The sequence below is a fragment of the Podarcis liolepis genome (assembly GCF_965112155.1).
Source record: "Podarcis liolepis genome assembly, chromosome: 9".
Lineage (NCBI taxonomy): Eukaryota > Metazoa > Chordata > Lepidosauria > Squamata > Lacertidae > Podarcis > Podarcis liolepis.
The window spans coordinates 4,122,796-4,150,703 of record NC_139564.1 but is presented as its reverse complement, the minus strand read 5'-3'; the positions used below and the strand labels follow the sequence as shown (position 1 = coordinate 4,150,703).

The 27,908-nt window shown below is 49.8% G+C and overlaps 2 protein-coding genes across 2 annotated transcripts in view; both read right to left on the bottom strand.

The window, feature by feature from the left end:
* Positions 1–255: 255 nt before the first annotated feature.
* Positions 256–23,219, bottom strand: SMYD5 (SMYD family member 5). Its single transcript, XM_083458911.1, has 13 exons — positions 22,970–23,219; positions 19,604–19,712; positions 18,044–18,180; positions 17,212–17,333; positions 15,803–15,872; positions 13,198–13,302; positions 12,386–12,448; positions 11,215–11,285; positions 8,178–8,284; positions 6,955–7,011; positions 5,352–5,446; positions 2,682–2,752; positions 256–771 (listed from the first exon to the last, which is right to left on the bottom strand). The coding sequence occupies exons 1-13, from the start codon at positions 23,063–23,065 to the stop codon at positions 621–623; spliced, it is 1,254 nt and encodes a 417-aa protein (XP_083315037.1). The 5' UTR covers positions 23,066–23,219; the 3' UTR covers positions 256–620.
* A 1,770-nt stretch (positions 23,220–24,989) lies between these two features.
* VPS16 (VPS16 core subunit of CORVET and HOPS complexes) overlaps positions 24,990–27,908 on the bottom strand; it is a 44,929-nt gene continuing 42,010 nt past the window's right edge. The window contains exons 23-24 of the mRNA XM_083458679.1: positions 26,836–26,939; positions 24,990–25,767 (exon numbers count right to left, since the gene is read on the bottom strand). Coding sequence (XP_083314805.1) covers positions 25,623–25,767; positions 26,836–26,939 — 249 coding nt within the window. The 3' untranslated portion in view covers positions 24,990–25,622. The remainder of the gene's footprint in view (positions 25,768–26,835; positions 26,940–27,908) is intronic.

Below are 27,908 nucleotides of genomic sequence, written 5' to 3'. Positions count from 1 at the left end.
GAACAGAAATTGTGCTCCGGCGGCAGTGGGAGGCCCCATTAGCTAAAGTGGTGCTTCAGGTTAAGAACATTTTCAGGTTAAGAACGGACCTCTGGAACTAATTAATTACTTAACCCGAGGTACCACTGTATAGTCCGGCCCCCGGCAACGTCTGAGGGACAGTGGACCAGCCCCCTGCTGAAAAAGTTTGCTGACCCCTGGGCAAGATCCTCTCCCTTATTCGCCTTTCCCACCACGTGAACACAAAAGCCGCTCTTTGCGTTGCAAATCGTTTTACTGTACCCAGGCAAGTGGAAAATGGTGGTCAAGGGGTTCCTTCAGCCTGTGCCCCTCTGCCCCACGGGCTTGGGGGGTGTTGGGGAACTGCCCCATGACAATTGGCGGGGAAGATCCGGCCCTCTTTGGGGGGTTAACAGCTCTGATACAATGCAGAGAGGGGAGGCGTCAGTAAATGGGGCACATTTTCCCAAAGGGACAGACTCTTTGCATCGCGTCCTGGCGAAATCTCTGCCCTTCGCTCGGCTGCCGGCACTGGCCGCTCACGAGTCCAGGAATCTCCTTCCCAAGCCGATGTCGCCGCCTCCGCCTCCAGAGACAAACCCCCAGCCCAGCCCCCAGGGTCAAACGTCCGTCATCTCGTCCTCCAGTTCTGCGTCGTCCGGCTCCCCTTCGACTTCTTCCTCCTCCTCGTCTTCCTCTTCCGACGTCACGTCCGGGTCGTTGGCTTGAGCCAGGCACTTGGGGCAGGAGCAAACAAACAGGTAGTTTTCCCTGGAAGGGGGCAGAGGAGGGGGAGAAATAGGTGGGTGGCGGGCGGTGATTTCAGTTTGTTATCCTCCCGACACATAATAATAATAATAATAAATTTTTATTTATACCCCACCCTTCCCGGTTCAGAAAACCGGGCTCAGGGCAGCTAACAACAAATTTAAAACACTTAGTTGATGCAACAAAAAACAGCATAAAATACAGTATAAAACGTGAATAACAATAAATTCAAAATTCAAAATCAATTTGGGGGGAAATCCACCCAAAAAACATTAGATGATCACCATCTAATTTAGCTAGCTGGCTAAATTAGTCTTATTTGGGCCAGCGAGGAGCTCAGGGGGGAATTAGCTGTGGGATCCCAGAGCGGGTAATCTTCATAAAAAGGTGGAGGGAAGGAAGGGAACTAAAAGATCAGGCTAAGTTCATATTGAAAGCCAGGTGGAATAGCTGTCTTAGAGGCCTGATGGAAGGAGGTTAAATCCTGCAGGGCCCTGGTCTCATGGGACAGAGCATTCCACCAGGTCGGAGCCATCACTGAGAAGGCCCTGGCCCTGGGGGAGGACAATCTGACTTCCTTAGGGCCCGGGACCTCTAAACTATGGTTATTCATGGATCTTAAGGTCCTCTGTGGGGCAGACCAGGAGAGGCGGTCCCGTAGATACGAGGACCCTAAGGAATCTTTAAAATACATTTTCACCTATATTTTAAATTGCCCCCCATTATTTTTTTAAATAATAATAATAATAATAATAATATATTATTTATACCCCGCCCATCTGGCTGTTTCCCTAGCCACGCTGGGGACGCCAATCAAGTGTTAAAAACAATACAGCATTAAATATTAAAAACTTCCCTAAACAGGGCTGCCTTCAGATGTCTTTTAAAAAGAAGATAGCTGCTTATTTCTTTCACCTCTGCTGGGAGGGCGTTCCACAGGGAGGGCGCCACTACCGAGAAGGCCCTCTGCCTGGTTCCCTGTAACTTGGCTTCTTGCAGTGAGGGAACTGCCAGTAGGCCCTTGGCGCTGGACCTCAGTGTCCGGGCTGAATAATGGGGGTGGAGACGCTCCTTCAAGTATACAGGACCGAGGCCGTTTAGGGCTTTTACTGTGATTTTATTGGTGTTAGCCGCCCTGAGCCTGGCTCTGGCTGGGTATAAATAAAATTTATTATTGTTATTATTATTATTATTAGTAGTAGTAGTAGTAGTAGTAGTAGTATTTTGTGACTGTGTGGAACACAGTTCAGCTACAGATAGGTAGCCGTGTTGGTCTGCCATAGTCAAAATAAAAAAATTACTTCCAGTAGCACCTTAAAGACCAACTAAGTTAGTTCTTGGTATGAGCTTTCGTGTGCATGCACACTTCTTCAGATACACTGAAGTTCAGCTACTGATTGATTGTGTGACTGCAGTACATTGTTTACTGCTTTCGTTTTATGGATCAATGGTCTTGTCAAGACAGTAAAATTCATGTTAAACTGCTGTTCTAGGGGTTGTTTTTAATAGTCTGGAACAGATTAATCCATTTTGCATTACTTTCTATGGGAAAGCGCACCTTGGTTTTGGAACGCTTTGGTTTTGGAAGGGACTTCCGGAACGGATTAAGTTTGAGAACCAAGGTGCCACTGTATTCAGAAGCATTGTTGCCACCAGCTGTAGCCATCGAAAGCTCCCTCCGTCCTCCATCAATCTGCCTCATCCTCTTTGGAAGCCACGCAATCACTGCTTCTTGTGGCAGAGAGTTCCACAGTCTAAGACGGATTTTCCTTGCATCTGCCCTGAATCTTCCAACGTTCAGATTCACAAGGATTCCTTGATGGGGAGCTATGCCTCTTGCTCCCCCCTGCCCCGGGCCTCTCCTAATATTATGTTGGCATCCGCTGGCATCAAACTTTGCTGCCCAGGCTTACCGGAGGGTCTTGTTGCGGCTGTGGCGGCTTCGCTCCCTTTGGCAACAGTCCAAGTAGCTGATGCAGATCTCCTATTCGGGAATAAGGAATGGCACACATTGAAGGCAAACATTGACCCAAACAGAGCGGCATGCCCAACATTTCTTTTTAAACCTCTGTGTATATTCCTCTACCTATTTTCTTTTTAATTTCTATGTTTAAAAAAGAGCTTGCTACTTGATGTTTATCTTTGTACGTTATTTCATCTTCGTTCTATCCAGCTTTAAATTAAAAACAAACAAACAAACATATACTGTGTTTTTCCATGTATAAGAGTATCTTTTTTCCCAAATTTTTAAAGTTTAAAATTGGTGGTCATCTTATACACGGAATGATGCAATTATTTATTTCTCAATTTGGGGTTCAAAAAATAGGGTTCGTCTTATATATGGAAAAATACGGTGTTTATTTATAATAAAACGAAACATAATTACAGATGCCAGATTAAATAAAAGCAGAAGGGAATATCTAGAACTGAGCGCATAGGAACGAATTCCCATACCAAGATAATTTCATATCGCATGGTTCCCAGTAGCACAAATGGATTTGCGTTATGCTGTGCCTTATTGCTCCTGTACATAATAAAAATTATAAAAATAATAATATTCTGTTTTGTTATTGTTATAGTTTGGTGGTTTCCCTTTTTATTTCTGTTTTTATCTTCTGAACCGTCCTGAGGTCTTTTGATTAAGAGCAGTATGTAAAACTAGTAAAAAATAATAATTTTTAAAAACACGATAAAGGCGTTCTCTTGGATTGGATTCTTACAAATACTGTAATAGGTTAAGATCTGGTGAAGTAGAATAACAACTTTGTAAAACATACAGTTTGGGTTTTTTTCCTCTCTCCCCTTTATTTTCCCTTCTACATGGGTTCTGTTTCCCTTTTCCTTCTTATTTACGTCTCACCATGTTTAGTGCACATATAATTCTGTACGTTTGAATTTTCAATAAAAATGTTAAATAATAATAATAAAAAAAACACAACGATAATGGCATCTTCTTGCTCTCTGGTTCTCAACATACTTAACCATAAGCTTAGACATGCATATTTTGTCCCAGATTTTCGTTACCCATTCCTAACTTTGGGACACGTCCCAGCCCAGGAGATGCCCAATTTTTTGCAACAGGGCTCAAAAACAGGCCCCTCTCAACTCCTGCAGGATGGTACATTTAGGAGACTGAGACACCGGCCTGCCTACCCGATTCTGGCTTAAAATCACAGAATTGTAGAGTTGGAAGGGACCCCCCCTCCAGGGTCATCCAGTACAACCCTCTGCCACACAGGAATCTTTTGCCCATCACGGGCTTCGAACCCATGGCCGATTGCAGTGGGTTGGACTAGATGACCCTCGGGGTCCCTTATGGAACTCATTTTCTCTTTCTCTCTCTCTTACTTAACAACCAGCCCAAGGCCCTTCAGCTTCCTCCTTGTCAGGTGTGTGTGCAGGAGCCAGGCCCTGTGACCAACAGGACTCTGCAGGACTGGGGCCTTCCTAAGTTTGTTCTGGAGAGGCAAGGGGCGGCCGCACAGGTGAGGCCGATTGGTAACTCACAGCACCGGGTGGCAAGAGCCAGGAAGGGATATAAGGTCAGAATTCCCTTTGGCTCTTTGCCACAGCAACACGCTTCCTGCCTTGCTGCATTTGGCTTCTTGCTTCTCGACCCTCGGACCCCTGATTTCGTGACTCCTCGCTTCTCGACCCTTGGACCCCTGACTTCGTGACTCCTCGCTTCTCGACCCTCGGACCCTTGACTCCGTGACTCCTTCCTTCTCGACCCTCGGACCCCTGACTTCGTGACTCCTCGCTTCTCAACCCTTGGACCCCTGACTTCGTGACTCCTCGCTTCTCGACCCTCGGACCCTTGACTTCATGACTTCTCGCTTCTCGACCCTCGGACCCCTGACTTCGTGACTCCTCGCTTCTCAACCCTTGGACCCCTGACTTCGTGACTCCTCGCTTCTCGACCCTCGGACCCTTGACTCCGTGACTCCTTCCTTCTCGACCCTCGGACCCTTGACTTCGTGACTCCTCGCTTCTCAACCCTTGGACCCCTGACTTCGTGACTCCTCGCTTCTCGACCCTTGGACCCTTGACTTCATGACTTCTCGCTTCTCGACCCTCGGACCCCTGACTTCGTGACTCCTCGCTTCTCGACCCTTGGACCCTCGACTTCATGACTTCTCGCTTCTCGACCCTCTGACCCTTGACTTCGTGACTCCTTGCTTCTTGATCCTCGGACCCCTGACTTTGTGACTCCTTGCTTCTTGATCCTCGGACCCCTGACTTTGTGACTCCTTGCTTCTTGATCCTTGGACCCCTGACTTCGTGACTCCCTGCTTCCTGACCCTCGGACCCCTGACTTCATGACTCCTCGCTTCCAGACCCTTGGACCCCTGGCCACTCGTTCCTGCTCCCACCCCACCATCTTGCCCCCGGTTCCGACGTCTTCCGCTAGGACTTTGATTGCCCATAGACCGGACCGTGACACTCCTCCTCCTTAAGTTTCAGCTTCCCGTTGCACAACTCATCCGGGAAGAAGAGGAGGCTGCATGTCCTCTAGCGCCACCTAGTGTTGGTCTCCTGGACCCCTGCCCTACCGGTTTCTGAAGGGCCTCCAGGGCTCTCACCTCTCCCGGCCTGATATCCTCCAAGGCTGTCAGGTGCAGGAGGAAATTGTTATCCGGGAACGAGGTTTCGGCATTGGGGATGCAGCTGTGGTTACCTGAGGAAGGAGGCAAACAGAGCAGCCATGAGCTTCAAGGAGCAATTTCCTGTGTGATATACCGTATTTTTCGCTCTGTAACACGCACCTGACCATAACACGCACATCGTTTTTAGAGGAGGAAAACAAGGGGGGGGGGGGAATTCTGAATGAAACAGTGGATGTATCATTTTTGTGCTTCATGCTGTGGCCACAGACATGTGATCTGATGGTGAATTTGGGGTGACCCAATGCAAAAACCCTGAGAATCCCTGTGGATCTGTGCTTTGTAACCACGTTTTTGCACCATTGTGGACCCAGGCAACAATGGGTGCGTGATTTTTTTGGTGCAGGCTGTAGCCATGGACATGCTATGTGATCTGATGGTGAATTTGGGGTGACCCAATGCAAAGATCATGAGAATCCATGTGGATCCATGCTTTGTAACCACGTTTTTGCACCATTGCAGCCCCAGGCAACAGTGGGTGTGTGATTTTTTTGGTGCAGGCTGTAGCCATGGACATGCTATATGATCTGATGGTGAATTTGGGGTGACCCAATGCAAAGATCCTGAGGATCCATGCTTTGTAACCACGTTTTAAGTGGGGAGGGAAGGAAAAACACAGAAGGGACAAGGAGCACGAGAGGGGTGTGCAGAGAAGCAGCTGGCTAAGAATGCAGGAGAGGGGTTTAATGGGAGGGAGGAAAGGAAGGCAAAAGTTTTCCCCCACCCACCCAAGCCAGCCCTCAACTCTCTCTCCCTCCCTTCCTCTCCCACCAGCTGCCTGTGAGTCCCTAGAATGCTTCCCTGGACGCAGCAGCAGCACCGGAGCACGGAGAGGAATTAGAAGGAAGGACGTAATCCTTTCCTTTCCCCTCTGCTTGCCTGGAGGGCAGGGGGTTTCCCTGCTCTTTGTTCCGTTTGAGCAAACACAGCAACGAAACAGAAGAGGGTGGGCAGTAAGACCCTGAGGCAGAATGCAGGAAAGCAGCCGCTTCCTCTTTTCAGGTTTCCCTTCTCCGTGACGTGCGATCTGGTTTTTGCCCCTGCACTCGCGCCAGTCGGCTCCAGGGACCACACATTCGCTCAATAACACGCACAGACATTTCCCCTTACTTTTTAGGAGAAAAAATCTGCGTGTTATAGAGAGAAATACGGTATATATTTTTTGAAATATGAGAGCCACCTTCAAATATCTCAAGGGCTGCCACGTGGAGAATGGAGCAAGCTACTTTTCTCCGGCTCCGGAGGGTAGGACTCGAACCCGTGGCTTCATGTTACAAGAAAGGAGATTCCGACTCCAGGATGAAATTTCTGTTGTTCAACAGGCAAATGTTCTGCCTCAGGAGGTTGCAGACTCTCCTTCCTTGGAGGTTTTTAAGCAGATGTCAGATGGCCATCTGTCATTGATGCTTCAGATGAGAATCCTGCCCTGCAGGGGGTTGGACTAGATGACCCTCGTGTTCCCTTCCCACTTGACGATTCCATAAAAAGTGTTTGGGCAGATTATTCCTCCCCTGATACTTACAGCAACTCTGCAGCATGTAGAGGCCAGACCCTTCGCAATTCAGAAACTCCCCTGTCTCTAAATCGAAGAGGGAGGAGAGAAGATATGAGAGGCAATTTCCGTCTCTTAATAATCCCCCTTTCCCAAAGAGAATCCTAAATGCAGGAATCAGGCACAGTATGACCCTCACACGAGCCGTGGTATAGACTCTCCATCCTAGGAGGTTTTTAAGCAGAGGTTGGATGGCCGTCTGTCAGGGATGCTTGAGTTGTGATTCCTGCACTGAAGGGGGTTGGACTAGATGACCCCGGGTGCCCCTTCCAACTCTAGGATTCTATCACTATACCTGAAGGAGCATCTCCACCCCCATCGTTCTGCCCGGACGGTTCCCTCGCTGCAAAAAGCGAAGTTGCAGAGAACCAGGCAGAGGGCCTTCTCGGTGGTGGCGCCCTTCCTGTGGAATGCCCTCCCATCAGATGTCAAAGAAATTAACAACTATCCGACTTTTAGAAGACATCTGAAGGCAAGGGAAGCTTTTAACATTTGAAGAATCACTGTATTTTAATATTCTGCTGGAAGCCGCCCAGAGTGGCTGGGGAAACCCATCCAGATGGGTGGGGTATAAATAATAAATTATCATCATCATCATCACATTTATACCCTGACTTTCCTCCCAGGGGCTCAAGGTGGTTTTCTTCCTCCCACCCATCCCTGGACGACGTAAAGGTTCGATCCTGCTTCACCAGAGTGTTGGAGAAGATCAAGCACCCAGCCCATCAGGCAAAACAACAAATGGATCTTTGGCCTGATCCTGCAATGCCTGCTCTTCTGCTCTCCAAAGCAGAAAGGGCCTGGAGGTGAGCCATGCATGGACTCAACACAGTTCAGCATCCTTACCATCCTTACCATCCTCAGTGATGCCAGGCAGTGGCATAGCATGGGATGCCAGTGCCCGGGGCAAGACCACTATCAGATCCAGGAAGCGGCAGTGATGGTGGAGGGAGTTTATTATTTTTATTTATTTTGTGAAATTTTTACACTGCTTGTTTGTTTTCCTTTTGAAATTTTGCACATGCTTCCCAAATTTTGCACCTGGGACAACAGTCCCTCTGGCTCCCCTCATGCTATGCCACTGATGCCAGGCACATGACGACACCGCCGCAACCAAGGGCGTTGGGCACCTCCCACCCATGAAGGCACGGCCCCCCCGTCGTTCCAAGGCCCCCAATTTCCCGTTCACTGACCTCTCTCTATGTCCTTGTACAGCTGGTTTATGAAGGCGTCCAACTGCTCTCGCTCCTGGGGGGGTAACTCCAAGGCGTCGCAGGCGTGGACCCACTGGCTCAAGGAGCTGGGTGGTGCCAGAGAGACAGACAGATGGCATCAATTCCTTCCATTTATAGAGTCTTCCTCTCTGCGGGGGCTGGCAAGGAATAGCCTTTGGGGTGCCACCACCAAAAGCGCCTTCATTTCGCTGGGCCAGGGCACGCCACAAATCACACCTCCAACTCTGAGACGTCTAAAGGATTTGCGGCAATCTGTAGGACGCCTCTACTGAAAACAGGGGTAGCCAACACGGTGCCCCTACCCAGACAGCTCCCATTGGTCCAGGTCAGCATGGCCAACGACCAGGGATTGTGGGAGTTGTGGTCCTAAGAGGGCACCACAATGGCAGTGCCTTAAAAGGTTGGCCAACACCGTTATACCCATTTTGCAGGCGGCGGAGAAGAGCGACTAAGGTAGAGGGCCAATGGTGTCCTCATGGTGACTTCATAGCGGCTAAAATGTGATTTCAACAGGGGAATATCCGAGCCACTGAGTTCCACTCACCCCAAGCAAGGACTGTAGTGCCAACTGGTATTTTTCATATATATGCCACCCAGCTGACCGGGCTGCCCCAGCTCAGCCTGTGAGTCAGTCTGCTAGCCAGTCGGTGTTACTTGTCCAATGTTACGTCTCGGACGGCTGAACTTATTTAGAGCAACACAGACATTTTGTATGTATCTGTATCTGGAGAAGCCTACAAGCTGTATCTATCTATGTCCAGAACTGTTTTGCTGAGCCTTATCTTCTGCAGCAGCAAGCTATCTGAACCTTTCTCTGCTTCCAGGTGGCGACTGGTACCGAGAGCAATGTCCGCTGTACAAGGATCTCACCTGAGATTCTCATTAATATCTCAGTACTGTCTACCAGGACTGGCAGGGACTCTCCAGGGTTCAGGCAAGGGGAAGGAACCGGGGACTTTCTCAATGAAAAGCAGGTGATCTGCCCTGGATCTACAGCCCTTCGGACTAGTTCCTCAGACCACAAAGTTAGGTCTGGCTTTTAGATAATTTATTACGGTCGGAGACCAGCTTATAAAACACACTCGGGCGTACATTCCCAGAAAAAAAAAACAGCTAAAACAATGTATAACAATAAATTTAAATTTTATAAATGCGATAGGTAAAGGTAAAGGGACCCCTGACCATTAGGTCCAGTCGTGGCCGACTCTGGGGTTGTGGCACTCATCTCGCTTTATTGGCCGAGGGAGCCGGCGTACAGCTTCCAGGTCATGTGGCCAGCGTGACTAAGCCGCTTCTGGCAAACCAGAGCAGCACACGGAAATGCCATTTACCTTCCCACTGGAGTGGTACCTATTTATCCACTTGCACTTTGACGTGCTTTCAAACTGCTAGGTTGGCAGGAGCAGGGACCGAGCAACAGGAGTTCACCCCGTCGCAGGGATTCGAACCGCCGACCTTCTGATCGGCAAGTCCTAGGCTCTGTGGTTTAACCCACAGCACCACCCGCGTCCCGTGATAAGCATATAGACACTTAAAACTTTTAAGATAGGCTACCGCAGAGAGATGACCCAGAGTCACCCATGAATCCGAGTTTGGGGATTTTCTTCACGAACTAGTTTGAGTCGGGAGACGGACTGCGCCTACAGATCTGTACACAGAATCTGGCGGCCATCCGGGTCGTCTTATGATCTTTTCCTAACAGAAGAAGGTCAAATTTTTGCTTTTCCGGGAGGTTAGTGAGCCTCACCAGCAGGGGATCAATGGTCTTACTACGTACTTCTTCATAAAAGGGACATCTAAAGAGCAAGTGCTCTGCGCTTCCTATCTCCCCCAATGAACAGGCACAAAGTCTCTGAGAATATGGGACTTTTTTAAAGGCTCCTCCCAGGACCGGCGAGGGCAGAGCCGAGCTTCTGGCGAGTGTAAGGCCCTTCTAGCATTTTTGGATACGAGAAAGAAGAGATATGCTGCCGGTGTGGCTATATATCTCCCGATTTCTCCAATTTTATAGTCGGGGCACCTTGAGCAGTCCTGTTGTCTCTCGGTGTCTATGAAGTTGATGTACAGTGGTACCTCGCAAGACGAATGCCTCGCAAGACGGAAAACCCGCTAGACGAAAGGGTTTTCCGTTTTGGAGGCGCTTCGCAAGATGAATTTCCCTATGGGCTTGCTTCGCAAGACGACAGCCCATAGGGAAATATCCGGGACAGCGGGGAAGCGCAGCGCGTCTTCCCCACTGTCCTCGGACCTCCTCCGAAGCCGGGCGGTGGGGCAGGAACGCCTCCTCCCGCCGCCGCCAGGCTTCGGAACAATGCTCCGAAGCCGGGCGGCGGGGAGGGAACACCTTCTGAAGGCGGGCGGGGGGCGAAAGTCTTTGTTCCCCCCTGCCTGCCTTCCCGGGAGAGCGGAGAAACACAGCGCGTTTCTCCGCTGTCCCGGAGGGCTTTTGAAGGCAGGCGGGGGGGAGCAAAGACTTTCGCCCCCCGCCCGCCTTCAGAAGAGGTCCAGGACCTCTTCTGAAGGCTGGCGGGGGGCAAAAGTCTTTGTCCCCCCTGCCTGCCTTCCCAGGGGCTTTTAAATCGCCCCGGACAGCGGAGAAGTCCTCCACTGTCCCGGGGCGATTTTAAAATGCCGCCCGCCAGCATTTTAAGATCGCCCAGACAGCAGAGAAGTCCTCCGCTGTCCCAGGGTTTTTTAAAATGCTGGGGGTGGGAAGAAAAGCCCTTGCCCCCCCCCCAGCCTTCAGAAGAGGTCCGGGGACAGACTGTCCCCGGACCTGGTCTGAAGGCGGTTTCCCTAGGAACGCATTAATTGATTTTCAATGCATTCCTATGGGAAACCGTGCATCGCAAGACGAAAAAACCGCAAGACGAAGAGACTTGCGGAACGAATTAATTTCGTCTTGCGAGGCACCACTGTATTCCGCTAAGTCCTAATTAACCCCCAAAGCACCCAGGGGAGTTCCCGGGAGAGGCTAAAATCCACCTGAACTTACCTGGTTCCTATCCCCTGTCCGTTGGTGCCGACGAGGGCAAAGAGCGACCGGAAACCTTCCGCGGAGAACCACTGCCAGGAGAAGATAGAAAAGAGAGAGAGATAAATGGTGGTGGTAAACAGTATCCCTGCCCCAGATGCTGAGTCCCTTCTGGGGCTAGAGGAGTGGGATAGCGGGGCCCACCTTCTCTCGGTCCCGCCACCCTCACAGGGACACTTGGTGGGGACGCAGGACAGGGCCTTCTCAGTGGCTGCCCTCAGACAACTTTGGAACTCCCTGCCTATTGGGGTTGAATCCTGACAAGACAGAAGTACTGTTTTGGGGGGACAGGGGGCAGACAGGTGTGGGGGACTCCCTGGTCCTGAATGAGGTAACTGTGCCCCCGAAGGACCAGGTGCGCAGCCTGGGGGTCATTTTGGATTCACAGCTATCCATGGAGGGACAGGTCAATTCTGTATCCAAGGCAGCTATTTATCAGCTCCATCTGGTACGCAGGATGAGACCCTCCCTGCCCGCGGACTGCCTCGCCAGAGTGGTGCATGCTCTGGTTATCTCCCGCTTGGACTACTGCAATGCGCTCTATGGGGGGCTACCTTTGAAGGTGACCCGGAAACTACAACTAATCCAGAATGCGGCAGCTAGACGGGTGACTGGGACTGGCCACTGGGACCACATAACACCGGTCCTGAGAGATCTGCATTGGCTCCCAGTACGTTTCTGAGCACAATTCAAAGGGTTGGGGCTGACCTTTAAAGCCCTAAATGGCCTCAGTCCAGTATACCCGAAGGAGCGTCTCCACTCCATAGTTCAGCCCGGACACTGAGGTCCAGCGCTGAGGGCCTTCTGGCGGTTCCCTTGCTGCGAGAAGGGACGTTACAGGGAACCAGGCAGAGGGCCTTCTCGGTGGTGGTGCCTGCCCTGTGGAACGCCTTCCCTTCAGTTGTGAAGGAAATAAGCAGCTATCTTATCTTTAAAAGACATCTGAAGGCAGCCCTGTACAGGGAAGTTTTTAATATTTAATGCTTTTAACACTCAATTGGGAGCCACCCAGAGTGGCTGGGGAAACTCAGACAGATCCAGAAAACTTCCCAAAGGGCATCTATTCCAGCTTCCGCTAAAGGAGAAACCTGGAGCCTGGAACTGCTCCCAGCTACAAAAATTCTGGCTTTACCCTGCTGAGATGGTCGTCGTAAAGGGCTTCGGTGAAAAGGACGCGCAGGACTTCCAGCTGGCCCTGGAGAGGTGGAGGAGAAGATCACAAGTCATTCAACGCTAGGAATAATGGAAACAAGCCCATGCTTGATTCTGTCCCCGCAACCTTCTCGAACCTGGGGTCTTCTGGATGTTTATGACTACAACTCCCATCAGCTGCCAGCCCATGAGATCCTGCCCACACTTCTCTCTGGAGTCCTAACAGAAATGTGCTTTTACTAAAATCTGAGATAAGAACAGGATCAGGTCAGGAGCTCTGCATCCTGGGACCAACCAGATGCCTGCAGGAAACCCGCAAGCGGGATTCGAACACAAAACTCCTCTCGCCTCCTGTGGTTTCCAGCAGCTGGTATTCAGAAGCATCGCTGCCTCAGGCGGCAGGGGCATATAGTCATTGTGGCTAGTGGCCATGAATAGCCCTCTCTTGCTCCATGGATTTGTCCAATCCTCTTTCAAAGCCATCCAGGTTTGGTGGCCAGCTTTGCCTCTGGTGGCAGGGAGTTCCGTAGGCTAATCACGTTGGGGGGAATCAAAATAATGGAAACCACAGGTTGGTTTCTACTGACCACTGCACATGCACAGGGGAGGCAGGTGCAGGATAAGATTACGACGCTTCCTTTGGGTCAAAGGAGACGGGCAGAAAGAAAGAACCCCAGGGTCACAGAACAGAATAGCTGGGACTCCCAAGGGTCATCTAGTCCAACCCCACCGCAAATGAATGGATCACCAGCCCCAGAAGATCAACCCTTCCGTTATCACAGGGTTCCCAACCTTAAATTTATCCCCCAGGAGTTTGTGGACGATCTCCTCTTCCTCGTTGGCTGTTTTGCTGCAGAACTGAGCGAAGAGTTTGATCCACCAGTCTTTGTCCTTTGCCTGCAAGGAAACAAACAAACAAAATAAAATGCGGCTTTTACTTCTCTTGTTGCAGGGAGCTTCTGAGGAACAATCAAGGCAAGAAGATGTTGAAAGACCTCTCCCCTTGGTCTATACAAGGAGTGGGGAACCACCGTCCCGTGGGCCAAATGAAGTCCTTCAGGGCTCTGGCATGCTCCCCCCTCCTCTCCCTCTCCCAGGCCCTCCACTCTGCTCTCCTTGCATGCGTTGGCCAGGCTGGGATAAATAATAATAATAATAATAATAATAATAATAATAATAATAATACAGTGGTACCTCTGGCTAAGTACTTAATTTGTCCCAGAGGTCCATTCTTAACCTGAAACTGTTCTTAACCTGAAGCACCACTTTAGCTAATGGGGCCTCCCACTGCTGCCGCCGGAGCACGATTTCTGTTCTCATCCTGAAGCAAAGTTCTTAACCCGAGGTACTATTTCAGGGTTAGTGGTGTCTGTAACCTGAAGCGTATGTAACCTGAAGCATATGTAACCCGAGGTACCACTGTAATAATAAATTTTTATTTATATCCCGCCCTCCCCAGCCGAAGCCGGGCTCAGAGCGGCTAACAACAATAAAAGTAACACAGTTTACATAAAATCACAATCAATTAATTAAAATACATTCTAAACTCAATTCAGAATTGAATGGCAACCATTGGGCTGGAGTTCTGTGAGGATTACCAAAGGAGGGGGTCAGACTGTGCCTTGGCCAAAGGCCTGGTGGAACAGCTCTGTCTTGCAGGCCCTGCGGAAAGATGTCAAGTCCCGCAGGGCCCTAGTCTCTTGGGACACAGCGTTCCACCAGATCGGGGCCACAGCCGAAAAAGCCCTGGCTCTGGCTGAGGCCAGCCTAACCCCTCTGAGGCCCGGGACCTCCAAGACGTTTTTGTTTGAAGACCGTAAGGTCCTTTGTGGGTGGATGCATCCCTGAACTGGAAGAATCACAGAATCTCAGCACTGTAGACTTGGAAGAGACCCCCAGCGGTCTTTTATTCCAACCCCATGAAACGCAGGCATGACAGCTCGTGTCTCCTGCTTGCCTGGGCGGAAGAGTGAGGGTCAAAGTGTGTGCGCATCTCTCTGGTGTTTGCTGGAATGCGGCCAGCCGTAGTAAGTCACAACTCTGGCTCTGCCCACTATTGCCATGCGGCCCTCGGAAGCTCGCCCAATGTGGCCCTTGGGAGCCAAAAATGCTCCCCCAGCCCAGACCTAGCCTTTCTTTAAAGCCAAATAATTTTCTTGTTTATATGCCGCTCAGATAACAGGGTTGCCCCAGCCACTCTGGGCAGCAGCCAACAAAATATTTAAAAATTTGTGTTGGATGACAGGTTGAGAGGAGTTCCCTACAAGGACAGACTTTGCTGGTGTGCCCTAGACACCGATTCCATAAAACATATTTTGCTGCACTGTGCAAAATACGAGCAAGCCAGGGCTGAACTGATATTACCTTTGTTGGTACCTTTCCCAGGAAAATCAGAGGCTCACTATGTCAGGTTCCTATTGGAAGACTGGACAAATGCTAAAACATTGGCAGTGGCGAAGTTTTTATCTGTGGTTGCAAGAACCAATGATCCCTATCTTTAAGTCTGAACAAAATGCTTGTTTAACCTGGGGGTAGGCTGTCTGAATTGTGCATTGCTTTGTAACAATTTGTTGGGTCTCTTGACCGTAATATTGATTGATTGATTGATTGATTTTTAAAAACACAATAGAACATCAGACCTTAAAAATTTCCTGGCACAGGCCTGCCTTCAGGTGTCTTCTAAAAGTCTGGTAGTTGTTGTTCTCTTTGACATCTGGTGGGAGGCCGTTCCACAGGGCGGGCGCCACCACTGAGAAGGCCCTCTGCCTGGTTCCCTGTAACCTGGCTTCTCGCAGGGAGGGAACTGCCAGAAGGCCCTCAGAGCTGGACCTCAGCGTCTGGGCAGAACGATGGGGGTGGAGACGCTCCTTCAAGTATACTGGACTGAGGCCATTTAGGGCTTTCAAGGTCAGCACCAACACTTTGAATTGTGCTCGGAAATGTACTGGGAGCCAGTGTAGGTCTTTCAAGACCAGTGTTATGTGGTCTCAGCAGTTTCCGGGTCACCTTCAAAGGTATCCCCACATAGAGCACATTGCAGTAGTCCAAGCAGGAAATAAGTTGAGCATGCACCACTCTGGAGAGACTGTCCACGGGCAGGTAGGGTCTCATCCTATGTACCAGATGGAGCTGGTAGACAGCTGCCCTGGACACAGAATTGACCTGCACCTCCATGGACAGCTGTGAGTCCAGAATGACTCCCAGGCTGCGCACCTGGTCCTTCAGGGGCACAGTTACCCCATTCAGGACCAGGGAGTCCACACCTGCCCGCCCACTGTCCCCCAAAACAGTCCTTCTGTCTTGTCAGGATTCAACCTCAATCTGATAGCCGCCATCCGTCCTCCAGACACTCACACAAGGCCACAGATCTTGGGGTACTACAAACCCCAACACAAACCTGCTTGACAGTTGCAACCATTCTGGCCATGAGCATGATGCTCGAAGTCTCAGGCGGGTAATGGATGTTCCTGGAATAGAAGTTAAGGGATTTCTTATTCACATAATCACAGACGAAACAGAGGGGGGAAGCAGAGTGCTCTAGCCCTAGCAGAATCTACCTCAAATAATAATTAACTGGAGGTATTATTATTATTATTATTATTATTATTATTATTATTATTATTATTATTAGCTTCCCCTCCCCTCCCGCTATTCAGCCAAAACCGGCTCCCACAGCATCTTGCAAATATCTGCAAAGGAAGTCCTTGCCCTTAGAATTTCCTCCTCTCTGCTTTTATTCTGTGCATTTTCTTTTGTAATATTTTTTTTTTAAAGAAAACTGCATACTGCCCTTCATCTGTAGATTTCAGAATACAAGATAATGCAAAATGCATAATAAAAACAGCACAAACCAATAAACCCTCCTCCTCCCCACCCCAAAGCAGCTTTCAGTTGCAATGGCAAAAAGCGACCGAACAAACAAACAATAGGGTTTAATAATAATAATAATAATAATAATAATAATAATAATAATAATAGAAGTATTTAAGCTGCCTGGCCCACCTTTCAGGGGTGTTGTAGCAGCTGATTCCCTGCCTCAGCCGAGGAGGTTAGAGGCTAAGAGCAGATGACCCCAAGGTATTTTGGAGGATTCTAAAAGGCGAAGACTATATTTTGTTTTCAGATGCTACATGTACAGTTGTGGGTTTTTCAGGAATAATAATTGTTCTTTAAAACCCTGGTGCCCCATTCATCCAGGCAATGGGGGCACACCTTTCCAGTCAACCAAAAGGCTTCTAAACTGGCTAATCTAAGCAACTATGCCCTGCAGCCTGATTTCAAAAAACAAAACAAAACACCCTCTTTTATAGCCCCAAGCCCTCCCTGCTGTGGACAGAAAGTCTCTTTATTATTATTTATTAAATCTGCATAGCTGCCCTTCATCTGTACAAATCAGGGCGGTTCACAACATCAAAACACAAGGTATAATAATAATAATAATAATAATTTATACCCCGCCCATCTGGCTGGGTTTCCAAAGCCAAGCTGGGTGGCTTCCAACAAAATATTAAAATACAATGGTCTATTAAACATTAAAAGCTTCCCTGAGCCTTCAGATGCCTTCTAAAAGTCAGATAGTTGTTTATTTCCTTGACATCTGACAGGAGGGTGCCACCACCAAGAAGGCCCTCTGCCTGGTTCCCTGTAGCTTTGCTTCTCGCAGTGAGGGAACCGCCAGAAGGCCCTCAGCGCTGGACCTCAGTGTCCAGGCAGAACGATGGGGGTGAAGATGCCCCTTCAGGTATACTGGACCGAGGCCATTTAGGGCTTAAAACTAACCCCCCCCAAAAAATGAGAAATAAATACCTCCAGGCCTCTTGCAGTTTGCTGAGCGGGTGGTTGGGGTCCTGCCTGGACGGCCCCAGGCACAAAACCTGGTGATACTGTTCCCAGGCAAGCTGACGGCACTCTGCGCTGCAATAAGCCACCTAAGGAGAAATAGGTTATATTTTGTGAGAATCCTCCGGAAAAACAATCTCTCAAAGGACCTGTTGATGGCATTTTACCATTGTACTGTTGAGAGTGTATTAACTTATGGTCTGTGTGTGTGGTTTGGAAGCTGCACGGCCAGGGAAAAAACAATGCTGTCCAGGGTTGTAAAGACTGCGGAGAGAATAACTGGGTGCACTCTTCCCACCTTGGATCAAATCTATGCTTCCAGGTGCCATAAGAAAGCTGCAGAGATAGCACAGGATAGTGCGCACCTCGGAAATGATCTCTTTCAGCTTCTGCCTTCTGGAAGAAGGTCCAGGGTTATAAAGACTAGGACCAGCCGCCTGAGAAACAGTTTCTATCCAAATGCGATTTTGGTTTTAAACGCAGTGTAAGGTAGTCTCTATGGGAGTATAATGTATTCAGTTATGGGATATCAGAGTTTTTAGGGGGCTAACCAGGCTAGGATAGCCGGGATAGCAGGCTTGTGGATTTTTGAATGTCTGATGTAGATTTTTCAATTTCGTTGTTCTGTATGGGACAATGACAATAAAAATTATTGTATCGTATCGTATAGGAAGCGAAGCACAGCTGTCATCGAAGGGGACTCCCCCCCCCCTTTGGCACAGCCCTTCAGCAGCTGGGGAAAGGCTACTGAGATTCCCAGGCCGTGCGAGGGGACGCGATCCACCTGCCTCCTACTTACTTGGCAAGCGGGGCAGTGTTGATGGAACTCCTTCCGAATGCTGCACTGCTCCGGGTGAGGAAGGGCTTGGGGTTTCCCCAGCAGCCTCTGCGCATTCTCTTCCGCCGTCTCCAGCGCTCGCAAGCAATGGTCGCAGGCTGGAGGGGAGATGGGGGTAAGAAAAGAGCCATGAAGGAAAGTAAAGGAAGTAAGTGCTGGAAATGTAAAACAACAGAAGGGGCATTTTTTCCTTTCCTTTCCTTTTTTTTTTTTTAAATAATTTTTATTGCAAAGTAAATACAGTGGACGCTCGGGTTGCAAATCAGCAGCCCCGACCCGCCTCGATCCAGCTGCCTGCGGAGATCATCTGTTAGGGCAACCAGAGCCGTCTAGGTCCCATGACCAGAGCGGAAGCTTACCTTACAAAATTCGGCTTTTACAATATCGCTGCTGAAACACATACAGTAAAACGGAGCAGAAAAAAAGATTTTTGCCGATTTGCGAGCTTGAGACTGTTCATTTGCCATTTGCGGGTGTGAGAGCTTGCCGAATTGTAGCAACTGAATAGCGATTTGCGATTTTAGTGACTGCACGGTAACTTTTGCGGGCTTGCAAGACGAAAGGCTTAAATTGGTGCAGAGTTACAATTCTACCAACCGTAGCGATTTTCAGCCGGTAACCCAACTTTAAGGGAGCGGCTTATATTCGGGGATTGTCTTTTTCTCTCTCTCCCCCCCACTTGAATTTTAAAGGTACGGCTTATTTTTGGCTGCGGCTTATATTCAGGCCAATACAGTAATACCTATATTTATACCGGTATGTACCGAGGCGATCCATTAAAAAAAGCAAGTGTACCAAAAGGAATTATGTCGAAAAGAAGAAGAAAAAAATTGGGGGGGGGTGCGCCAAATTTTGTCCTTGCTCAGGGCACCAGATAACCAAAGGTATGCAAGGTATACAACACAGGATACAGAAGTCCTTACAGTATCTTAGGTTATCCTAAATTACCCCTGCATTGCAGAGGCTGGACTAGGTGAGTATCCAAGCTGCAGCTCCAAAGGACTTCTCTGCGCACACGGGAATTTCCTCTTTCTCCCCTGCTCTCTCCAGCCCCTCAGCTGCGCACCCTCAGAATCAGCAGTGTGGGGTCGGTGGATCCTCTGGAGCAGATTTTGGGGGTACACAGCGGGAGGAGATGAAATGCAAATCTCGTGGAACCCCCTTCTGGCACAACGTAGGATATACAGTGGTACCTCGGGTGACAGACGCTTCAGGTTACAGACTCCGCTAACCCAGAAATAGTACCTCGGGTTAAGAACTTTGCTTCAGGATGAGAACAGAAATTGTGCTCCGGCGGCAGCAGGAGGCCCCATTAGCTAAAGTGGTGCTTCAGGTTAAGAACAGTTTCAGGTTAAGAACGGACCTCCGGAATGAATTAATTACTTAACCCGAGGTACCACTGTAGTCCAATTTCTAGATAACAGACACACACAGAGATATATGCACACACCCCAATGCACACGTTGTATTCAACAATGCAATGTCTTCTCCCCAAATGGACTAGAGTGCCGGTTTGCTCACCTCTATATTTATACAGGGCATTCCAGAGGAACTGGGCAGACACCACCGGCTTCTCGACGAAAATTGTTTCCCCCTTCTTGATGTTTCTGGTGGCGAAGAGTCCTTTGCCCTTTTAACATCGACAGAACAAAAGATAATACAGTCACACCTCGGGTTACAGACGCTTCGGGTTGTGCACCGCGCCGAGCCCAGAAGTACCGGAATGGTTATTTCCGGGTTTCGGCACTTGCACATGCGCAGAAGCGCTAAATCGTGCTTTGCACATGTGCAGAAGTACCAAATTGTGACCCACGCGTGCACAGACTCGTAGGCTGTGAATGTGCCTCCCGCACGGATCACGTTCACAACCCAAGCATCCACTGTAGTAGTAGTAGTAACAATAACAATAATAATAATAATAATAAGCTTGATTTGGAGACAGGAGGGCAGCGGGAAGGAGGAAGAGAAGCAAAACATGGAACCAGCGGTTGCCTGGTCGGCTGGGGCGAGCTAAGAAACAGCTCCAGGCGACCAGGTACAGACAAGGAGCTTGGATTCCTTGCTGAGGCCAGCTCCTCTTCAAAGAGGTTCAAGCACATACTCAGTAACGACATCATCTGGGTGGAGAAGAATGGCCGCCCTACCGTACCCCGACGAGTCGTGAAAATAATCCGTAACACACACTGGCAGCCCAAGGATGAGAGCACTAGGGGCAAAAGGGCACACCAGGGTAAATGGGCACCTGCCCCAATTTGGTCTGATCCAGATTATCTGGGCTTGCTATTAGCGGTCTTCACCCAGTGGACGCCAGTTGTGCCCCAACAGCAGAAGCTAATTGTGGTCAACACAATACACATTTCTCCCTCTGGGATAGCTCAGTCTGTAGAGCATGAGACTCTTAATTTCAGGGTCATGGATTCGAATCCCACGTTGGGCAAAGATTCATGCATTGGAGGGGGTTGGACTAGATGACCCTTCGGGATCCCTTCCAACTCAACTGTTCAGTTATTCTAATGGGCTGTGTGCCCACTTGTGATTCCTTGCAAACAGCATTCAGAGGTGCACAGCCCCCACATTGCCATGGCAGCTACTGGCCACAGTTAGCCTCTTATCTTCCATGATTTGGTCTATTCTTCTTTTAAAGACATTCAGGTTAGTCGCTATCGTAAAGGAGGCAGGCCTCTTCTCCCTGCTCACAGCAACTTGGCAGAGCAGGCATAATAATAATAATAATAATAATAATAATAATAATAATAATAATAATAATAAAATTCTTTCCAGTAGCACCTTAAAGACCAACTAAGTTAGTTCTTGGTATGAGCTTTCGTGTGCATGCACACTTCTTCAGATACACTGAAACAGAAGTTGCCAGATCCTTCTATATAGTGAGAAGGTGGGGAGGGGTATTACTCAGAAGGGTGGTGGGAATGGGAGATTGGCAGATAGCTGAGAGGAGCCTGTTGACGACTCTTAACGACTGCAATAGGTCTTACAGGAAAAGGCAAGGGGTGAGAAGGTGAGAAATGGCCTAGTCATGTATAATGAGACAAGAATCCAATGTCCCTGTTCAGACCCGGTCTCTCCATGGTTTTAAGTTTGGTAATGAGTTGCAATTCAGCAGCTTCTCTTTCCAGTCTATTTCTGAAATTCCTTTGTAGTAAAACAGCTACTTTGAGATCTTGTATAGAATGTCCTGGGAGATTGAAGTGTTCTCCTACTGGTTTCTCTGTTTTGTGATTCTTGATGTCAGATTTATGTCCGTTTATTCTTTGGCGTAAGGTTTGGCCTGTTTGTCCAATATAGAGAGCTGAAGGACACTGTTGGCATTTGATGGCATACACAATGTTAGACGATGAGCAATTAAATAGTCCCGAGATGGTATGTGTGATGTTGTTGGGGCCAGTAATGGTGTTGTCCGGGTGTATGTGGCAGCAAAGTTGGCATCTGGGTTTATTGCAGGCTCTGGTGCCAGTGTCCGTGTTAAGTCTGGTTGTAGTATTATTGTGGGTTAGGAGTTGTTTAAGATTGGGTGGCTGTCTGTAGGCAATGAAAGGTCTTCCTCCCAGAGCTTGAGAAAGAGAACTGTCATTGTCCAGGAGAGGTTGTAGATCTCTGATGATGTGTTGCATAGACACCACCTTATACCGTAAACCAACTGACCGACAAACATATCTACATGCCTCTAGCTACCATCCCAAACATACCAACAGTCCATTGTATATAGCCAGGCACTACGTTACAGCCGCATCTGTTCCAATTCTACAGAGACTCTCACCTAAGAGATCTACAGCAAACCTTTTCAGAACTAAAATACCCAGCAGATGAAGTTAGACAACAGATCAACAAAGCCAGACTGATACCCAGAGAGAACTTGCTGCAAGACAGACCCAAAAAAGAAAATAACAGAACACCTCTAGTCATCACATACAGCTCCCAAGTTAAAACAGTACAACACATAATCAGAGATCTACAACCAACAAAATTGGTTTATTAAAATCCCCGTTTGGCAAAATCAAAAACATATTAGGAGGTAATCCACGAGGGGTCTCTGCAACAGAGTCCTGCAACTTGATCCGGCCACAAGGGGCCCACCTAGGCCAGCACCCTGACCTCACAGTGACCAACCAGTTGCCCATTGCAGAGAGCCAGCAAACAGGATTCGGGCGCAAGAGCCCTCTGTCCTCCTGTGGCTTCCAGAAACCGGGATCCCATGGCCCCATCCTGGCTAGGAGCCCAGCAGAGATCAATTTGCCCCGTCCGAATCAAAAGCCAAGGAAAAAGCCTTGCCAAAGCCCCTCCCGCCCCAGCCCAGCATCCTGTCCCCAACCAGGCGCCCACGATGCTCCCAACAAGCAGGAACCCAGCTCTCCCCGCTTGCCAGCGCTTACTCGGGAGCAAGTCCCGCCGATTTCACTGGAGGCTCCCTCCCACCTTTGGGCAAGCTGGCACCATCGCCAGATCGGAAAGCGATCCAACGCCCCACCCCAGGACGGCAGTCTCTCAGCTGATGTGGCGGCGGCCCGGGCGTGGTTGCGCGTGGGGAAACCCGGCCGGATCCGACCCCGGGAGCCCGCATCTCTGCAGACACCCCGCCCTGCGCATCTTTGCTCCGAAGCCGGCCCCGCCGCCCGGCAGGCCGGCATCCTGACACCCCCGATCCGCGCGCAACGGAGACCGCTTTGCGCCCTGGGCGCATTGGGTGGTTCGGTCCCTTGCAAGTGCGCACAGCAGCCAGTCGCTGCAGCCTTGCGTTTCCCTGCAGGATCTGGCAGCGGGGAGAGGGAGGGAGGAGATCGCCTTCCCTGCAGCAGAGGAGAATCCACTGGATCCGCAGCAGCAGGAGGTGCGGGGGGGGGGGGAATCAGGGAGCGGCTCCCTCTTGCTCACCTTGACGTTGCTGATGAATCGCACCTCCAGGGCGCGGCGGGCTTGGCCGGCGGGGTCCATACAAAAGGAGAACGTGTCACTCATGGGAGCCGCCATCTTGGCCCAACTCTGACCCTGCCCGCCAGGAGGAGGAGGAGGAGCAAGAAATGCAATTGCAATCGCGGGAGGGAGGGATCGCAGCTCGGTTTGCCCGTCGGGATTTCAGCTTTGCGTTCCCGTTGCGTCGCTAGCCGGCCTTTCCCTGCAAAGGAGCGCCAGGCGGCGCCCGGGTTTGGCTCCCCGCAACAACAACCCTGCGAGGTAGGGGAGGCCGGGAGGCTGCTGCTGCTGCCGGGCCCGAGGCCCCGCCCAGAGAAAGCTGCCTGCAAAAGTGACATGTAGGCTGTCAGAATCCACCCCGCCGCGTGGGAAGCCCTTGCAGACAACCGCAGTGCTTCATCCTTAAATGCGCAGCCCTCCATTGTCTCCCGATCCATAGCCGCTGTTGCAGGAATTTATGTATAGGTTGAGAGGGCGGTTGCCCCTCCAGCAGATATCACGCACATGCAGCCCACTACAAAAATCAGCACAATCACTTTTGTGACTCTTGTGATTTGTCCCCACAAAACACTTCATCACAGTTTCTTCCTATCTATTCAAAGGGCCTCTGCTGCAGAATAGCAAATGTAAGAATTCACTGATAGATGTATCTATGTACTGGCTCACAGGGAAAACTTCAGAAATTCATATAGACATGTGAGCTCAGCTCCTCAGCAGCCCCTCTGCCTGAGTGATAATCCCTGGCATCCTGATATGTGAGTGCCAGACAGGTAGCCATTCCAGAAATAACAAACCCAGATGAAGACAAAAGGGTGTGATTAACTTGGCTGGGAAACAGGGAAATGTAAATATCTCTTTTGTTACACTTGATGGGTGTTTGGTGGAGGGCAAGGAGAACCAGGATGCTCAGATTCCGGCCACCAGACTTCCCCTTTCATGATGTAACTGTGATGTATGAGTGATGTAGTTTGGGGGGTGTAACATGGGGATTGTTGTTTAGTCGTGTCCGACTCTTCGACTCTTCGTGACCCCATGGACCAGAGCACGCCAGGCACATGGGGATTAGCAGCTAATAAAAGTTTGGGGGCTCTTTTGTTGGGGGCTTCCATCTTGTTCCACCTTGTGGCAGGTGGGAGTCCTGTCGCGACAGTCTTCAATAAAGACCAAGCCTACTGGCTGCTCTTTTGCTCTGGTATTCCTGGCTGGTGTCCTTGTTTTTTGTCCAAGGGAGCCCTCAGATTTCTCCGTTAACACCGCCAACTCCTAGTGGCCGGAGTCCCTTCAGCCACCCCCCAATAAAATATTTGTCCCCCCCTTCCCAAGTTGATGGGCATTGTCATTCAAATAGTTTGCATGTGCCATGTCTTGTACTATGATGGGTGTTGCTTTCCTGCCCCCCCTCAATATTTTATTCCAGTTGACACCCCCGCTGCCGAGACAGATGCCAACCAGAGTTGGAAGCAGGTGTGCCATCTGCAGGACTGGCCCCCCAATTTTATTTTATTATTTTCGGTACACTCAATGGCAAGGGTGGGGGAGAAACCTCCTTTGTCTCTTAACACTGTACCCATTTCCGAAGCAAATTCTGCGCCGGGGTGATGGCGTGGGATTGGCGTCTCCTTGTGGCTGGGGACGTGGAGCAGTGCATCCAGTATCCTCGTGGGGAGAGGCAGGTGGACTGCAAGCGTAACATAAGGAGAGCCTGCAGGATCAGGCCAATGGCATCCTGTTCTCACAGTGGCCAGCCGGATGTTTGTGGGAAGCCTGCAGGCAGGATTTGACCACAAGCCATATCTCTCCTCTCCTGCGGTTTCCATTGCCGCCTCTGACCCTGGAGGCAGAGCCGAGCCATTGTGGAGGATAATCAATAATAATAAAACAGTCCACAGAATTATCCCAGTTTACCCAAAATACCATAAATGCAGGGGGGGGGCAGGATCAGAGCACCATTTGAGAATGAAAGAAGCAAATGACATCACGATGTGAGCAGCTGTTGTTTATTTCTACAATCCTTTCGTTCCCTCAAGATTCTTCCCACTTTACAAATTCACAAGGGGATTAAATAAAACGAAGACGGCATTATGGTTATGCAGGCAGTACCGGCGACGAACTTGTGGGCTGAGACCCCCCAAGACCACGTCCACACACAGAGAGGCAGTTCAGGATCTGGGCAAGCAAACTTCCTCTCCGAAAACGGATTCATTCCCCCTCTTAAACAAACAGCCCAAGAGAGGAGCCCAAGAGCCTGTTGTTTTGCAGAGCGCAATTGAAAAAGCATTTGATAAGGAAGGTTGGGAAGAGAGGTTTGGGATTCCTCGTTCGCACGTGCGACTCTGTCCCTCGTCCTAACCAACTGGAATCCAGGAGCATCAAATCCAGAGGAAGAAAGGAAGGAGGAAATTGCCTTGTGCGTCTGAAAACTCACCCACGGCCAACGCAAGGAGCCTGGCTCTCTTCTCCTTGCAAAAGGCTAATACTGGATGGTGCTTCTGCACCAGAGATGGGCTGATGCCCCCAGCACAGGGGGTGTCCAAAACTGACCCCCCAACCCCTCTCCTTCAGCCAAGAGGGAGCTGCAAGGTGGGGGGCGGGGCGGAGAAGGGGGGGGAGCCCCCTACTTCTTTCCAAGCTGAGCTTTGGCGAGGTTGATCTTGGCAACGACAGAAGCGTCTGCGGCCGCCGTGCACTTGGAGAGGACGAGGTTCATCTCTGCCTCGTTCTTCCGTTCAATGGCGGCTTCGGAAGCCTGGCTCAAGTCCCTGCCATGAAAAACGGGCGGAGAATAAGTAAACAAACAAACAAGGAGAGGGCAGGGCGGAAATGCCTGCTAACGGAAATGGAAGTTTTAAAATTCATTTGCTTATTGATTTCAGCAGAGTTCATGGCCTGCGCTCTTTCCAAGAAAAACGCTCCATCAAGCAGCTGAGAAAATCCACATTAAAAAGGCAGGCACTAAAATCCTAATTTAAACCAGAGGTTCCTGAATGGAAGACTTTGTACCCGGGGAGGGGATGGCCTGGGCTGCTCGCTCAGAAGCAAGGGTGCGGTGGCAAAGGGGCACTGCGGGTGTAAATGACTATCAGACTTTGAAAAGCTGTTATCGCTGGCTCAAGTTCATCCATTTTGTTGACTTGACTAAACTTAACAGTTTCAGTTGGATCCGGATGAGCGTGCAGTTAAATTGTTACTGTGTAGAATTTTATTATCTTCCTCAGGGGGCCGCGCAAACTACTCTTCTGAATAATGATTTTTATAGGGTAGTGGGCACTGGGGGTGAGATCATGTAACACTGGTCCTAAAGGATCTACACTGGCTCCCAGTATGTTTCCAAGCACAATTCTGAGTGTTGGTGCTGACCTTTAAAACCCTAAATGGCTCTGGCCCTGTAGGAGTGTCTCCACCCCCATCGTTCAGCCCAGAGACTGAGGTCCAGCTCTGAAGGCCTTCTGGCGGTTCCCTCCCTGTGAGAAGGGAGGTTACAGGGAACCAGGCAGAGGGCCTCCTCGGTAGTGGCACCCGCCCTGTGGAACACCCTCCCACCAGATGTCAAAGAGAACAACAACTACCAGACTTTTAGAAGACATCTGAAAGCAGCCCTGTTTAGGGAAGCTTTTAATGTTTAATAGAGTATAGTATTTTAATATTTTGTTGGAAGCCGTCCAGAGTGGCTGGGGAAACCCAACCAGATGGGCGGGGTATAAATAATAAATTATCATCATCATCTTGGTTGCTCTCCTCTCTGCCTCCAGTCCAAAAGGTGCCCGGAACAAGTGAGCCAAGCCCACTGCTATGGGGCAAAGACATTCCCCACCAGACCAGATACGTACCCTACCAGAAGGAAGGCTTTCACCCTCTGCTCTGGGGCAACGCGGGGGGCGTACTTCTTCGCTTCGTGGCGGTTGTGGTGCTTCATGCTGATCTCGACAAAAGGCTGCCAAAAAAAATCCCACAGTGTCAACACAATGCAAGTTTCCCAAAGCGAGCACCATAAATGCGGGGGGCCCGAGGGCCACGCTCCTTTTCTATGCAGCCTTTGGAGGGTCGCGCGTCCTCTGTATCCATACCTAAGGTACAGCTGTAAGAAGCTCGTTCGTAATTATATTTTGGGAGTGATTCCTGTTCTTGTGTGGCTTCATTGTTTTATTCTTTCTTTATGCATTCCAGGTTCACAGAATCTACAGTTGGCAGGGACCCCGTGGGTTTGTTGTAGTGATCAGATGGGATTACTATGAGGAATTATACCGTATTTTTTGCTCCATAAGACGCACCTAGTTTTTAGATGGGGAATGCAAGGGAAAAATTATTTAAAGGGAGCACTGAGCAGAGCATGTATGCATCCCAGACTCTGCTCAGCGCTCCCTTTCATGAGCCGCGTGTGTGCGGCTCTTGCAGGCTTTTCCCCAAGGAGGGAGAAGGGCAGCCCGTTACTGTCACGCACACAAGCTCTGCGCGGCTCTTGGGGGCTTTTGTGGGAGGTGGGGGAAGGGACAGAGCAGTCCCTAAGCCAGAAGCTAGAGCAGAGAGAGGGAGCGCAGCAATCCCTCTTGCTGTTCTGGCTTCTGGGATAGCTGTGCAGCCTGCATTCGCTCCATAAGACGTACACACATTTCCCCTTACTTTTTAGGAGGGGAAAAATGCGTCTTATACAGTGAAAAATACCGTATGCATCAAGCCATTGTGTCCGCTATGAAAGCATGGCGTTGACTGGGTTCGATGCATTGTCAATAATTTCTGGTCAAATCCCACAAGCCTCTCTATCTCTCATTTCTGTACACCTGACAGGCACATACAAGCATTCTGAAACACAGGCCAGTTGCTTCATCAGGCATCCTCAGTACATAAAGAGAATAAGATACTTTGATGTACCTTTCCTTGGTTTTGTTAATCTTGGGGCCTGGAA